The 13464-nt window shown below is 43.1% G+C and overlaps 3 protein-coding genes across 6 annotated transcripts; all 3 read right to left on the bottom strand.

Moving 5' to 3' along the window:
• Window positions 1-530: 530 nt before the first annotated feature.
• LOC116196058 (plastidial pyruvate kinase 4, chloroplastic) lies at window positions 531-4351 on the bottom strand. 4 transcript variants are annotated; one of them, XM_031525577.1, is made up of 5 exons: window positions 4185-4351; window positions 3753-3919; window positions 3157-3554; window positions 1132-2769; window positions 531-1019 (listed from the first exon to the last, which is right to left on the bottom strand). In XM_031525577.1, exons 2-5 carry the CDS (start codon window positions 3813-3815, stop codon window positions 884-886), a joined length of 2235 nt encoding a protein of 744 aa, XP_031381437.1. In that variant the 5' UTR covers window positions 3816-3919; window positions 4185-4351; the 3' UTR covers window positions 531-883. The 4 variants fall into 4 exon arrangements, with proteins under 4 accessions (XP_031381437.1, XP_031381438.1, XP_031381439.1 ...); XM_031525578.1 differs by having other exon boundaries at window positions 3753-3903; XM_031525579.1 differs by having other exon boundaries at window positions 3753-3842.
• Window positions 4352-5927: 1576 nt separating this feature from the next.
• On the bottom strand, window positions 5928-7861 carry LOC116196060 (protein phosphatase 2C 51-like). The gene is made up of 3 exons (XM_031525580.1): window positions 6910-7861; window positions 6716-6821; window positions 5928-6441 (listed from the first exon to the last, which is right to left on the bottom strand). Exons 1-3 carry the CDS (start codon window positions 7636-7638, stop codon window positions 6131-6133), a joined length of 1146 nt encoding a protein of 381 aa, XP_031381440.1. The 5' UTR covers window positions 7639-7861; the 3' UTR covers window positions 5928-6130.
• A 2702-nt stretch (window positions 7862-10563) lies between these two features.
• LOC116196057 (pentatricopeptide repeat-containing protein At3g49170, chloroplastic) lies at window positions 10564-13443 on the bottom strand. Its single transcript, XM_031525575.1, has one exon. It carries the CDS (start codon window positions 13359-13361, stop codon window positions 10776-10778), a length of 2586 nt encoding a protein of 861 aa, XP_031381435.1. The 5' UTR covers window positions 13362-13443; the 3' UTR covers window positions 10564-10775.
• Window positions 13444-13464: the final 21 nt, after the last annotated feature.

Here is a 13464-nt window from a genome sequence, read left to right as displayed (position 1 = left end):
CATCACGACCAATTCAATTAATAAAGTATTGATTGAGTGGTAAACAACTCCGACGTTCTTAAAGAGAAAAATTTAAGTTCGAATTTCGAAAAATACACTTGTTGAGATGAAAAATATGATCTAACACTTGATCTCCCAAAATTGCTCTCATAATTTTTAATGGTTGTGAGATTCGGAACTTCATGTGTAATCCTTTTGAAAATTTATACTAGGAATTGGGAGAGACACAAGTGTGATCTCAATATTATAATAAGGGCTTTTCTTATAAAAATGGCATTATGTTCCTGGTAATTTTCGGATTTTTGGATATTCCTAATTCGTGAAGTGACTCCACTGTCCTTGCACCGTGGTTACGATTGAATCGTTCGGCAGTTTGAGTATTCACTCCTTTTCCATTTCTTCTTGACCTCCCATATCTTGACGGACTGCTGTATGAAAAGTTGAAAGCGATGCAATTTATTCCATGGTAGTGGGGAAAAAAAGAAGAAGAGCCAAAAGGATAGTCTTTCTGGGAGAAAATATTGGATGAATAATATGCAATCAAATAGACGTATAAAACTTCACTCTAAATGACACGTGTTCAGTAAAAAGGAGAGAAAGTTGTATCATAGGACTCATGTCATTTGACGATGGACTTTTACAAAGTCAAATGACTGTGTATATTACTCACATAATATTTTCTCGTCTTCAACTGCTCCACCTACTGAGCAATTGGAATACAACTTTCTTTCCCTTCATTATTGCCAGATACGGGACATTGGGTGACAATTCCAAAGACTAGCCCAAATCCAATGAGTTTTCGGGTCGTTAGTAACAAGACACAAAGCTGGGAAATAATTATTTACACCGGAAAGTCGAAGATTCATCGACGCTTCTTCTATGACTAGATCGAGTGGCTCGACAGTACAAGATGTTTCATCTGCACGGTTATCTTCGATGGGGTGCTGTGTAAGATTGCATTTAAAGTCGCGACAGCTTCAAGAAGATTCTTCCCTTTGTTTAGCATGATACAACTTGCCCTGCCCAAGTAAAACAGGACATTTCTACCCATGTCATATCTGTACGTATACCTTTCGTTTATAAAACGTATTGAAGACGAAAGCAAGGGGGGAAAATGGACTTAGGACTGACCTCCTTCCAAGGGCAACGTCAGTGATCTCAGCTCGGGTAGGCACACCCGATTTAACGAGTGACTCCAGAACCTGAGTAGCCCATATGACAGGAACATGGGCGGCACCACAGATTGACAGAATCTCTTCCTGCAGGTAGGCCAGCTTCTCCCACCCACACTCCACTGCAAGGTCTCCACGGGCGATCATTACCCCCAGGGGATTAGGCCCCTTCATCGCCTCCAGCAGCAATAGAGGCAAGTTCTTGAACCCGCTTTCCGTCTCAATCTTCAGGATGATCCCGAGGTTATCAAGCTTCCGCTGCTCCAGCTCTCGGCGAAGCAGTACAATATCTTGAACATCCCGCACAAAAGAGACTCCCACCATGTCAGCACAAGAAGATACAAAGTCAAGGTCCATGAGATCCTTTGATGTGAGGCCTTGGAAACGAATACTGCTCTCCGGAATGTTTATGGATTTGTCCGATCCTAGTTTAGTTCCTCGAATACCAGCACGGGTGATAGAAACTATAACCTCCGAGTGGCCTGTTCCTTGAATCACTCCCTCAATTTTACCGTCATCGAAATAAATGCGCTCTCCGGGTTTGACCGAGTCAAATAGGTATCCAGAAGGACAGGTTATTCTATGAGCACCCCCAGTTGGCTCTCTTTCACATGAGCTATCTCGAGTTATAATCAGCAAATCTCCAACTCTCAATCTAATAAATGGTTCGGAAGCAGGGACATCCACAACTCGACCGAGCAGGTGCTTACCTTTCTTTCCCTTGAGATGCATTTCTGCCCCAGAATGAATATATGCAGTTCTTGGACACTCTGCAAGGAAGCTATGACCACCAGTTGCGTGCAACTTACTATTAATCTTAAGCACCCTTTCCCTCCCCCTAGCATCATGGAATCTCAACACATCTCGAGGGCCCAACCTGTCTAGTAACTCTGGCCCATCGATGTACAGAACTGCATCAGGAGGAACGTGAGCATGAGGGGCCCACGCTCCTTTCTGCAATAGCCAAACTTGAGCAGGAACCATCACTTCTCCGCTAGCATCTCTTTTTGGAGAGACTTTAATCACGCATGGTCCGGGTTTTAGTCTGCCAGTTCGGAGCTTTGGTCCAGCTAAGTCCATGAGAATTCTGCAGGGCTTCTCCAGAGCTCGTGAGTTATGTCTCACTCTTCTGATTATCTCGCTCCACAAACTTGAGTCTCCATGTGCACAGTTGATCCTAAACACAGTGGTTCCCTTGTTTAAAAGGTCAGGAATCAGAGATTCACTCTGAGTTGCTTCCATGCCAATTGTTACCATAATAAGAGTAGTTCTTCTATCATGAAATGTGCCAAACAGCCTTTCTCTATTCAAGGATGCCCTCTTCCTCAAAGCATTTATTGAAAAATCTCCGTTCTTTCGTTTATCCAAGCTTTCTGCAGAGTGAGGTCTCAAACCAATATTATCTTGGGCACTCGGAGAATTTGAACTGGCATAATGACACAACTGAATGCCTGCTGTGACACTCGCCAGGACGTGCGAGTTGATAGTCCCCAAATCCAGAAGGCCAGTGCAAATGGCATCATGTTTGAGCTGTTCAATGTCAAGGCTTCTTATTGCCAGATGATGAATCAAGTTTGCTGCGCTAGTCATGTAATTCCTGTTCAAACCATACATTAATAATTGAAATTTGAAGGTAAAACAAATTAAGCTGAAGAAGGAGATTGCTAGTCTAAAAATAAAAAAATATTCAGAACAAACCCCAAAATGAAGGAAAGAATTGCCTAATTAGCACCATAAAGAATGCAAGTATGAATGGTTTGCTTGCAGATGAGCCAGCAGTAATCATCACTCTAGATGGTCTGACTTATATATTCAGGAGCAAAATGTCGAACATTTAATTGACTACCCATGCAGCATAAGAAACCAAAAACATACTTTATGTGGCATGTAACACGCTCCATCCCAGAGATCCAAAATTTTATGCAGAAAGACATAAAATTTTGCATGAACATTTGAGAGTATGAAAGGTTTTAGTTACATTTACCTATGGCACAATGCCAATCGCGAAGCATTCCACTGTTCTGATGCTAACACGTGCAAGTAAACAGCACTTAGTTTGTCAAGTAAGCTGCTCTGGCAAACTAGTTGCTCGATACTTCTAGATAATCCTGCTTCTGATCGAGAAATGGGATGGACTAAATCCACATGAGGATCGTCACTGCTCCTTTGATTTTCTAAGTCATCGAAAGTATATCTGCTGCTCGTTTCATCTTCGTTAATTGCTCTTGGAACAGCAAATGTAAAATTCCACCAAGCGAGACTTCTCTTAAGTCTTGTTGATCCTCGACTGGCAGGAGTCGGCTGATTGACCTGAGGTCTACATGGTGCGGACAAGTTTGCATTGGATAACAAAGATCCGAAGCAGCAAACTTTTTCAGATGCCTGCAGAATCAAGTGCAGAATTATTGCCAAAACTTTTAGCTACAGTAGTTCATACTTCAAAGAGAAGAACATTGATGTAATAAGCCGGAGAAAATTCTATAGGACCGATACGGAATGAGCTGAATCTAAGAAGCAATGCAAGTATAGAAAAATAAAATAAAAATCCTGAGATGTAGAGATAACGTTCCGAGTGCTCACATGGTCTGGAAACCACCCTTGATACGTAGCAACAGCAAAAGCCACAGCTGAACTAGAAGTCATCCAATCAGTCAGATGATGCACCGGGAACTGGGAAGCATGTGGAATCAGCCCTTCACAGCAGAGTAATCAAATATGGAGGAGGCAAGAGCTGGAAAGGAAATGAACTGTGGATAAACAATATTAGAACCGACCGATTACATTGATAATTGATTGACGATGAGCTGCTCTGTTAGTCGATATAAAGCCTTCACTCGTCAAGGCAAGGCAATCCAGAAGATTACGAGAATCGATTACAGACGACGAGAAAATGGATTGCCCAATGACGGAAGCGCCAAAAATCATTCATAACGGAAAAGTTGAGCTCGTCGGTCCGAACAGGTTCAGAAATGACTCAGAGAACAAGAGTAGTCAAGAGAGAAAATTGGTTACCTGCTACGAGTTCCTTCATTAATTTGATCCTTCTGGGCAGCTCGACGCAGAGAGCTGCGTCTGAATCTCCTCCGAGAAGAAGGGGAGAGAGAGAGAGAGGCTGAAGCTGAAGCTGACTGGTGGCGGCAATTGGATGGGGGCGAAGTGTGGATGCCGCGTGCCAGATTCTTCCACATGGCAGTATCTTCTTATTATATTATTAATTAACAATAATTAATAATCCATCGCCCAGCCCAAGATCAAGCCCAGCCCCAAGTCCGAGTCCTAGTTTTATTCACTGTACCGAACTTTTTTTTTTTTTTAATTACAAAAGTGGCCCATGAGCTAATACAACATTCACTATATTGTATAGTGTATTGTATATTGTACTAGTGTCGGCGACTCATGCATGCATGGCAGCAGGGGTGGTGTTAATATCTACACGCATTATGGTGTAATTATATTCAGATGGGTTGCAAAATGACAAATAAATTCATGACTTAAATGATCCTTTTATTTTATAATTAATATGTACATGTCTAATAAAATATATATATGTAATTATATTCTAAGAAAAAGGGGAAAAAAAAAAAGTTTGCAGGAGTATGCAAATATGCAAACTCTCCCCTATATTGACCAAAATCATGCAACTTTTTGGTAATTGGATTGGATTGGATTAGATTTGGATTGAATTGGATATAAATTAAATTAGATTTTAATTCGCCTTGCGATTTTAGAGCACGATATTTTGGGAAGCGGCATCCTTCAAAAAAATATCTTTGCTATGTACACCAAAAAAAAAAAAAATCTCTTATGTGTCCATGACTAAACCCGGTGCGAGAATCAGTTCGTCTCACCGAGAAAAAAAGAGATATTTTTCCCCCTTTAAGTAGACTCACCAATTCAATTTCATCTGCCTACTTTGCACAACCTGCTTACTTCTGTCGCTGAAACATATAACACAAAACTATATCATGCAGAACATAATTCACCTGTAGGATTCATCGCACTGGAATGATCAGCACGCATTAGGCAAACATATAGAAGGAAAAACTCTATTAACCTCATTTATATCAGGCTCATAGACCTCTTTATAATTAAAAAAACAAAAGAAAAAGAAAAGGAGATAAAAATACGTAAGAGGAAGGACACGTTAAATTTGGTATTAATTAGTCGGAAAGAACAACGATCACAGCTGGAAGAAGAAGCTATGGACGGAGTCGAACTTGTCGATTATCCAACCGAGGACTACTTCGGGAAGGGAGGGCTGCTCTGGGGGCCTCTTGTTGTTGGGGCCTCTTGGTCTTCTTGCTGTTCTAACTCTGCGACCTCCTCTTTCTTCTTCTTCTTCTTCTTCTTCAGAATATCGATAATCTTCCATTGTTCGGATGTAACGAAATGAATCCTGGTGCTCCGAATCAATCCTGGTGCTCTCAGCTCTCAGTTGGAATTTGTTCATCCACATAATGAGACGTAAGCCTATGTATATATAGAGAAAGGATGTCGTTTATATACATAGAGCTGAATCCGATTATATAAATATATATATAATTTTTGGTATAAATCATTTTAATTAAATTGAAAGGGAAACTTTATCCATAATAAGCGTACATAAGATATCAATTAGAGAATGAATGCGATGTTCATTGGTATCATTGATTATTGATATGATGTGCACATCTTAAAGAGTATTTTAAGATCATGGATAACCGCTGGTACATATCTATCTTTTATATCTGCGTGTCGATCCACAAAAGATCGGAGTACCGAAAATCTTGGGCCACTTTATAAATTTATTTTCAAAATCATATCCTAGATATGGATCGATTTTCAATTTCAATTCTTCCAAGGAGACGATGGATCAAACGGAATCCTTGAACGGCATCCCTAGGCCAAATGTGATCATTATCGATCAGGAACATCAACGAGACATGTCAATAGAGCATTTAGATTCTCCGCGGAGTTCATTAACTACGGAATCCGGGTTTATTTAGCTCCACAACAATCACACTTATATTGTCCTCGCTGCCCCGAGAAATGGCAAGCTCGGCTAAAATTTTAGCCGCCTCAGAGGCAGAGTTATCAGCAGTCAAAGTGTCACGGGATCGTCTCCTCATTCGTCCGCTCAAACACCTCCTCACGACCTCGCAAGCATACTCATTCGAGACCACGTCCCATAGGCCGTCACTGGCAAGTATGAGGAACTCATCGGAGTCGGTTCTTTTAGTTACGGTGACTTCTGGAATTGATATCACAAACGGTTTCAGGAACTCATCGCCTGCATTTTTAGCAAAGAGAAAGTAGTCCGAGGCTTTCAGTACCATTGTTTAACATCAGATACCATGAATGAAGAGTTAAATATAATAATCAAAAGTGAGTATAACGTAATAGTGCACGCTCTCATCTATTAGACTTAGAGATCGTAAGTTCGACACTTAGGATTATCCGTGCCCCTTTATTAGTTATTTCGAATCAATTAGCTATTAGTTAAGTTATTTAGCATTGGCCCTCCTTTACATTTAAAAAAAAAATTAAGTACATATGTGCCTCACCTATAGATCTGGATGTGGCGAGGACTCCGAGAACCCGATACCCATTCCAGTTTATGACCCTTCCGCCAGCGGCTTCTATCCGTTTCAGCTCATCGGGTCGACCAGGCTGTCACAGCATAAGTAAATTGTTTGATCAGATCAATTATTTTCGAGACATAATCGATAAATTATCGACAAACGGCACATATATATACCTTATGGTCGTCGGATAAGGCCACGGCTACGCCCCCTCTCGACATGACTGCCCTCGAATCCCCGCAATTAGCCACCACCACATCGTCCTTCCCAATCACAGCCACCACAGCGGTGGAACCCACCATCCTCAGCGCCTCCTCGGCCCCGGTCCCAGCCATCGCCACTTCCTCGTCCATCCCCTTGAAGCTCCTCACCATCACCTCCTCCCAGTCAATCATCTCTGCTCGATCCTTTCCATATTCCATCATGGCTCGATCGACGACCACCTCGTGCAATCTCTTGGCGCAGGCCTGCGCCACCTGGGGCCCGCCATGCCCATCGTAAACCCCGAAAAAATCGTACCGACCTTCTAGAAACTTCAGCTCCACCCTCACAGTGTCTTCCATTTCTTTCCTCCGTCCGATGATAGAAACCGAGCCGTGGGACAGTGTGGTCGTCCTCAAATTAGCAACATGTAAGCTCACCTCTCTAAGTCTTGAAGGCAAAACGGTGTCATTTTCCGAAGACTGATCGGATGCCGGCGAGGAGAGCGATATCTCCGTCGGCTTCTGATCACCAGCCGGCCCTTCATCCTCCTTCAGTACTACTCTGTCCTCCGCTCCGATGCTTGCCTTCTGCAAGGGCTTGAGACGCCGCCGGAGCTTGAACCTCCGCCTCGGGTGGTGACCCTTCGTTGTCATTCCGACCACGGTGACACTGCGGCAGATATTCCCCGTCCCGGGCGTCATCCTCGTCGCAGAAACGTCCCCACCGGTGCGTAAAAAGAGAGGAACAAAAATCCGAGTCGCTGGTTATACGAAAGATCTCCCGTTTCTATAACCAGGGGAATGTCAGGAAGAAGCCATGGAAGGCAAGGGAAGGAAGCTTTATAAGAAAAGGTTTCTTGAGTTTCAGAAGACGACTCTCATCTCATTTCATGACTGGGCTGAAGAAGGAAGGAAGCATTAGCAGAGAATCAAAGCCGTCCGTGTCGTATGATACGATGGGCGGTTGCCACATGGGGCTCTCGAGGGCCTCTAGCTTGGATTTCGCGATGTATACACCGACGGCTCAGATCGTCCCCCAGGACACGTGGAGCAGCGGATCCTCGAGGTAGTGATTCGGTCCCCGTTGGGTGGTGTGGCCCCCCCGCAAATATGGACTCTCGAAGCCGGTAACGTGGCGGACTGTGCGGGGTTTGACAAGGAGGGCACGGAAGAATATTGACTTGTCATGTCCTCGTTGGCCACGCGTCATTATCAGAGCGGCCGGTCGTTGAAATTATTGACCTCGTACGCCATGTGTCAGACTCCTGATATTTTGCTTCTCTCTCCCCACCGATCTGCAGTAATTTCTTTCCTTCCTTTCGGTTGGGGCCAATTTATTATTATTATTATTATTATTATTTCCTTTTTTTGACTTTTTTCCTAATTCTCCCATATTTTGGTTTCGCGGGGCCCAGCGGAATAATCCCGTGATATCATTGGCTTCGGGGTGACGTGTTAGTTCCTAATTTGAAGTAGTTGTGCCCCTGTCCTTTCTCCATTGGAGAACAGCTAACTCAATCAATTTCCCGGTGGGACCATATGGTCTGATTCGGCTGCTTCCTATCCACCAACTCATCGACTAGTAGCACTAGCAATTCCCGTTGTTAAAGCTTAGAGTAAATTATAGTCCGTTTGGTTTTGCAATCGAATTTTAAGATTTTAAGAGTGTGTTTGAATTTTAAAATTTTTTTAATTCGACTCAACTCAACTCCATTTATTTTCAATTTAACAATGCAATTATTATTTAATCATTACTTTATCTCAACTATTCATTACTTTTTCATACTTTTTCTCATAATTCAACAATACAATCATTACAAACTAATTAAAACAAAAACTCAACTCAACTCTAAATCCAAATACATTAACTCTAACTTTAATTTTACTCACTACACAATAAAAATCAACTCTTCAAAGTAAAAAAGGTAGGCCACATACATAAACCCACATACAACTCCATTATACTCAATTCAATTTTTAATACTAAACTCTATCAACTATTCATTACTTTTTTACACTTTTTCTTATAATTCAACAACAGAACCATTACAACTCAATTAAAATAAAAATTTAACTAAACTCAACTCTAAAACCAAACACATTTTTAATGACTTGGTCCTCCATAAATGTAATTTACATTAAATCTGACCTCAAGAAATTTTTTATATCAAATTGAATATTAACATATTAAGTGTATATCAAATGGGCCATTCTGTCAAATTGCCGTCCAATAATGTACAAAAAAATCTAATGTGACATTAAATTAACAATTTACCCATCGAGAAATTGGTGTTACATCAATTCCAACCTCAAAAATTTTTTATATCAAATTGGACCATGACAAACTAAGTGTACATCAATTGAACCCTTTCATAACCAGAGCCCAGAACCGCTTCGTATGCCCGAGCCTCCACTTCCACCACCTCTTCCCCCTCTTCCACCACCTCCTCCTTGCCCACCATTGCCATGTCCATATCGACTTACAGATCCATATCCCGAGCCAGAGCTATCGTGGCCTAACCTTCCTCCATCACTATCGTTTCTTCCTCTACTGTCTCTACCACCACCATTGTCGCTACCATCTCCAGAGCCACTTCTAGAGCCATGTGAATCGCCACTGCCTCCACCACCATCACCTTCTCAGATCGACCTTTCCCGAACAGTTTCGGCGTAGCGAGGCTAGATCTAGCCTTTCCACAACCAAATATCGTCAAAAAATGGGATATTTGGCCATCATTAGGATCGGTCGAAATCCTAGATCGCTCAAAGGTCTTCGACGATCCTTGCAATGGGCTAAACGATCCTCGTAATGGACTCGACAACGTCGGTCGAAGGTCGCCCAACGTCCATGAGTCGAGAACGAGCCTCTGGGGCCTTGAAAAAGAAACGATCTGCTAAGCCCAGACCGCCAGAAGCTCAAGACTTCTACGAATTATGCCTATCGAGCCTGGGTCCCGCTAAGCTGGGGGCTCGCCACCCCATGAGCTAGGCCCGCTAGTCCACCGCAAACTCACCCATGGGTCTCCGAATGGTTGGCTCAAGAGGGCTCACATGGTTGGGAGCTCCATGATACTATTCATCTTCTTCACAAAGAAAATGAACAGTGTCGTTTTAAATTTAAATTTAAATTATATTATTTTAGATTTATGGTTAGATTTATCTTTTTCGAATATGGTTCGGGTTACGAATCGAGACATGGTTCATAATTTTTTTTTATTTTTTAGAAACATATGAGCCCACTCGGCCAATCATCACGTGTCACGTGGTACTGTTATGTACACGTCAGCAATTCCAGTTAAAGTTAATGGAGATATTGATGGAATGGGTCAATTGACGTACACTTAATCTATCATGTTCCAATTTGATGTAACATCAATCTCTCGAGAGGCAAATTGTTAATCAACGGATGCCACATCAGATTTTTCCATCCATTATTGGACGACAATCTGACGTAATGACCCATTTGATGTATACTTAATCTGTCAAGGTTCAATTTAATGTAAAAAAAAAATTTGAAGTCAGATTTGATGTAAATTGTATCTCTTGATGACCAAATCATTAATTTACTCTAAAGCTTATTAGATGCGTCTCGATTCGATACTGTAGGTACCACATTTCCGAGTCAGGTGATTGCAAATGCAAGTCTATTAATCGACTAGATAGCACGGAGACTACTCATCTTCCCGGAAGCTCATTACTACTTGACGCATTTGAATATTATCCGCATCCTCCAATATGATACAAAGCCTGTTTCCAAGCTCAGGAAATTGGTACTGCTTTTTTGGCTGAATAAAAATTGGTACGGCTGATTGTAATTAACATGGGGATCATAATTATCATCACCAGTAATCGTTGCAGGAGCATTTCCCGTCCTTGAAATGGTGGAATCGGTTTGCATCTCTAACCACGATCTCCCTATCAGTAGCCATTGATATGTACTTGATTGCAGAGTGGCAATCTCCGCAGACACGGAGGTTCTTGAACACCCTGATCGGTTTCGGCCTCGGAGTGCTTATAAGCCCAAAAGCAACTGCTAGTTTCTCGCTATGTTGGAACAAGTACTGCTCCTTCTGTTCCTCCTCCACATCATGAAGAAAGAAATCGGTATTTGGAACATAACCCAGTTTCTTTATTTTGGTATTTAGCCGATCGAGCTCATTGAAAATCTCCCGAGCTTGAGGGTGTGAAGAGTCACCGACATGGAATTTGAATATTGTGTCTTTCACCTCTATCCAACTACAACCTGCTTCTTTGGTCAGATTCTTCAGCTTCATCTTCTTTCTGATTTCTGCCATATCTTCCCATCGACCTGAGGAAGCATACAAGTTTGCCAGCAGAATATAAGCTGCGGGATCACTTGGGTCTTTCTGAAGAATCATACCTGCAGCCTTTTTACCGAGCTCTACATTCCCATGGATCCGACAAGCTCCAAGAAATGTTCGCCAGACTAACTCATTGGCCTCAAAAGGCATCGAAGAGATAAACTCGAACGCTTCAACGAGCGAACCCGATCGGCCCAGTAAATCGACCATGCAAGCATAGTGCTCCATCCTCGGAGTGATTCCATGATCTTTCTGCATTGACTCAAAATACATCCTTCCCTTGGAGGCCAAACCCCCATGGCTACATGCAGATAAAACTGCAACGGAAGTGATCTCATTTGGCCTCATACCTAATTCAATCATCTCTCGGAATGTCTCCAAAGCTCTCTCACTGAACCCGTGTTTTGCAAACCCCATTATCATTGATGTCCAGGAAATTACATTCTTCTTATCTCCCATTCGGTCGAATACTCGAAAGGCAGCTTCTACGTTTCCGCATTTTGAGTACATAGAGATCAGAGCGTTACAAACGCACTCATTGAAATGGAGCCCTGATTTTACAATCCGACCATGGATTAGTTCTCCCTTACTGATTGCACCAACACTGGCAGCCCCACTCAAGAGGCTTGCAAATGTGTAAGCATCAGGGCCCATTCCCATACTCTCAATTTCATGAAACAGCGAAAAGGCTTCTTCAGAATTCAAATTCTTGGAATACGCATCAAGGATCGTATTATAAGACACCATATTCCTATCGAAAAGCGACTCAAATGCCTTTCGGGCATCTTCCGTCCTTCCTGAGCGGGCAAACATGCTAACAAGGGAATTCCCCACACAATTATCGGTTGATAATCCTAACTTCACCGTGTGAGCATATACCTGCACACCAGTTTCAACATTGATAGAACTAGCACATGCCTTGAGAACACTAGCAAATGTGAAATGATTTGGCCTTATGGGACCTCGAATCATTTCTAAGAATAGTTCGACAGCTTCCTTACTTCCGTCACATTGAGCATATCCTGTGATAACTGCTGTCCAAGACATTACATTGTGACTGGGCATCTGATCAAACACCTTTCTTGAATCACTAAGCGACCCGCATGCACCACACTTACGGTACATGTCCACCAAGCAACAGCCAACACAAACATCAGAGTGCAGTCCTGATCTCATGGCCCAAGAATGCAATTGCAACCCAAGTGGTAGAAGGCCCAAATCTGAACAAGCCGAGACAACAGCACTGATCGTAAACTTGTCCGGTATGCATCCTTCCAATAGCATGTCTACAAACAGATTTACAGCTTCTTCAGGGTGACCCAGCTCTGTACACCTAGTAATTATCTGTGTCCAAGCAACTACGTTTCTCTCAGACATTTTGTTAAACACCTTGAGGGAAGACCGCAGATCCCCTCGTCCCTTAACGAACATATCAATCAAGGCACACCCAACACAGGCATCGGAATCGAAATAACCATCTTTCATCAGAAAACCAAAAATAGCATCACCAATCCGGGCGGTTTTAGCAGTTGAACACGCCCGAATCACTGCCGTGTAGCAGTACTCGTTGGGAGAGAAACCCTCTTGCAGCATATCAAGAAACAGCGCGATTGCTTCCATCTCCTTGTTGTTGGTGGCGTAGCACGAGATCATAGCACTCCAAGAAACCAAATCCCTCTTGTCACTCCCCATGCTCCAGAAGACCTCCTCGGCCTCTTCCCAGTCGTTCGATTTGGAGTGGAGGCTGATAAGCGAGTTGAGGACGACCGAGTCAGGCTCGATTCCGGACTCCTCGAGCCGCCTGCGAACATGCCTGCCAAGATGGAACTCGCGACAGCGGATGCAGGACTTGAGGAGGAGAGCGTAGGTGACAAGGTCGGGGTAGGACCCGCTCCAGGCCATGGAATCCAGGGCAGAAATCGCTTCCCGGAGGCGGCCCGCATCGAGGTGGGCGGTGATCAGGCGGCTGTTGAGAGGCTGGGGATTGGAGGGCGGTTGAAGTGAGAGGGACGGCGAGGGTTGTTTTGGGGAGGAAGGGATGAGGACCCGAGACGACGGACGTAAAGGTGAGAATTTGGCGGGGGAGGACAGACAGATGTTCATGGCTTCACCAAAATCCTGGTAATGTCCGTTAACCGAGCTTTGAAAAGCGGTGGCTAATTATTTTGCAGACCCCAAAGTTTTCTGTTTGATTCATTTTGCCCCT

Source organism: Punica granatum, chromosome 2, assembly GCF_007655135.1.
Source record: "Punica granatum isolate Tunisia-2019 chromosome 2, ASM765513v2, whole genome shotgun sequence".
NCBI lineage: Eukaryota > Viridiplantae > Streptophyta > Magnoliopsida > Myrtales > Lythraceae > Punica > Punica granatum.
The sequence above is the reverse complement of the archived record's forward strand: the minus strand, read 5'-3'. Positions and strand labels throughout refer to the sequence as shown.

What these genes read in the sequence shown, in the direction of transcription:
- LOC116196058 (XM_031525576.1), bottom strand. Translation starts at nt 4,097, where the DNA reads ATGATTTTTGGCGCTTCCGTCATTGGGCAATCCATTTTCTCGTCGTCT. An exon ending in ATCGTCAATCAATTATCAAT is followed by an intron (nt 3,843 to 3,953) that starts GTAATCGGTCGG and finishes CATGCTTCCCAG; the next exon opens with TTCCCGGTGCATCATCTGAC. An exon ending in AAGGGTGGTTTCCAGACCAT is followed by an intron (nt 3,555 to 3,752) that starts GTGAGCACTCGG and finishes TTGATTCTGCAG; the next exon opens with GCATCTGAAAAAGTTTGCTG.
- LOC116196060 (XM_031525580.1), bottom strand. Translation starts at nt 7,638, where the DNA reads ATGACGCCCGGGACGGGGAATATCTGCCGCAGTGTCACCGTGGTCGGA. An exon ending in CCTTATCCGACGACCATAAG is followed by an intron (nt 6,822 to 6,909) that starts GTATATATATGT and finishes ATGCTGTGACAG; the next exon opens with CCTGGTCGACCCGATGAGCT. An exon ending in CGCCACATCCAGATCTATAG is followed by an intron (nt 6,442 to 6,715) that starts GTGAGGCACATA and finishes CTAAAAATGCAG; the next exon opens with GCGATGAGTTCCTGAAACCG.
- LOC116196057 (XM_031525575.1), bottom strand. Translation starts at nt 13,361, where the DNA reads ATGAACATCTGTCTGTCCTCCCCCGCCAAATTCTCACCTTTACGTCCG.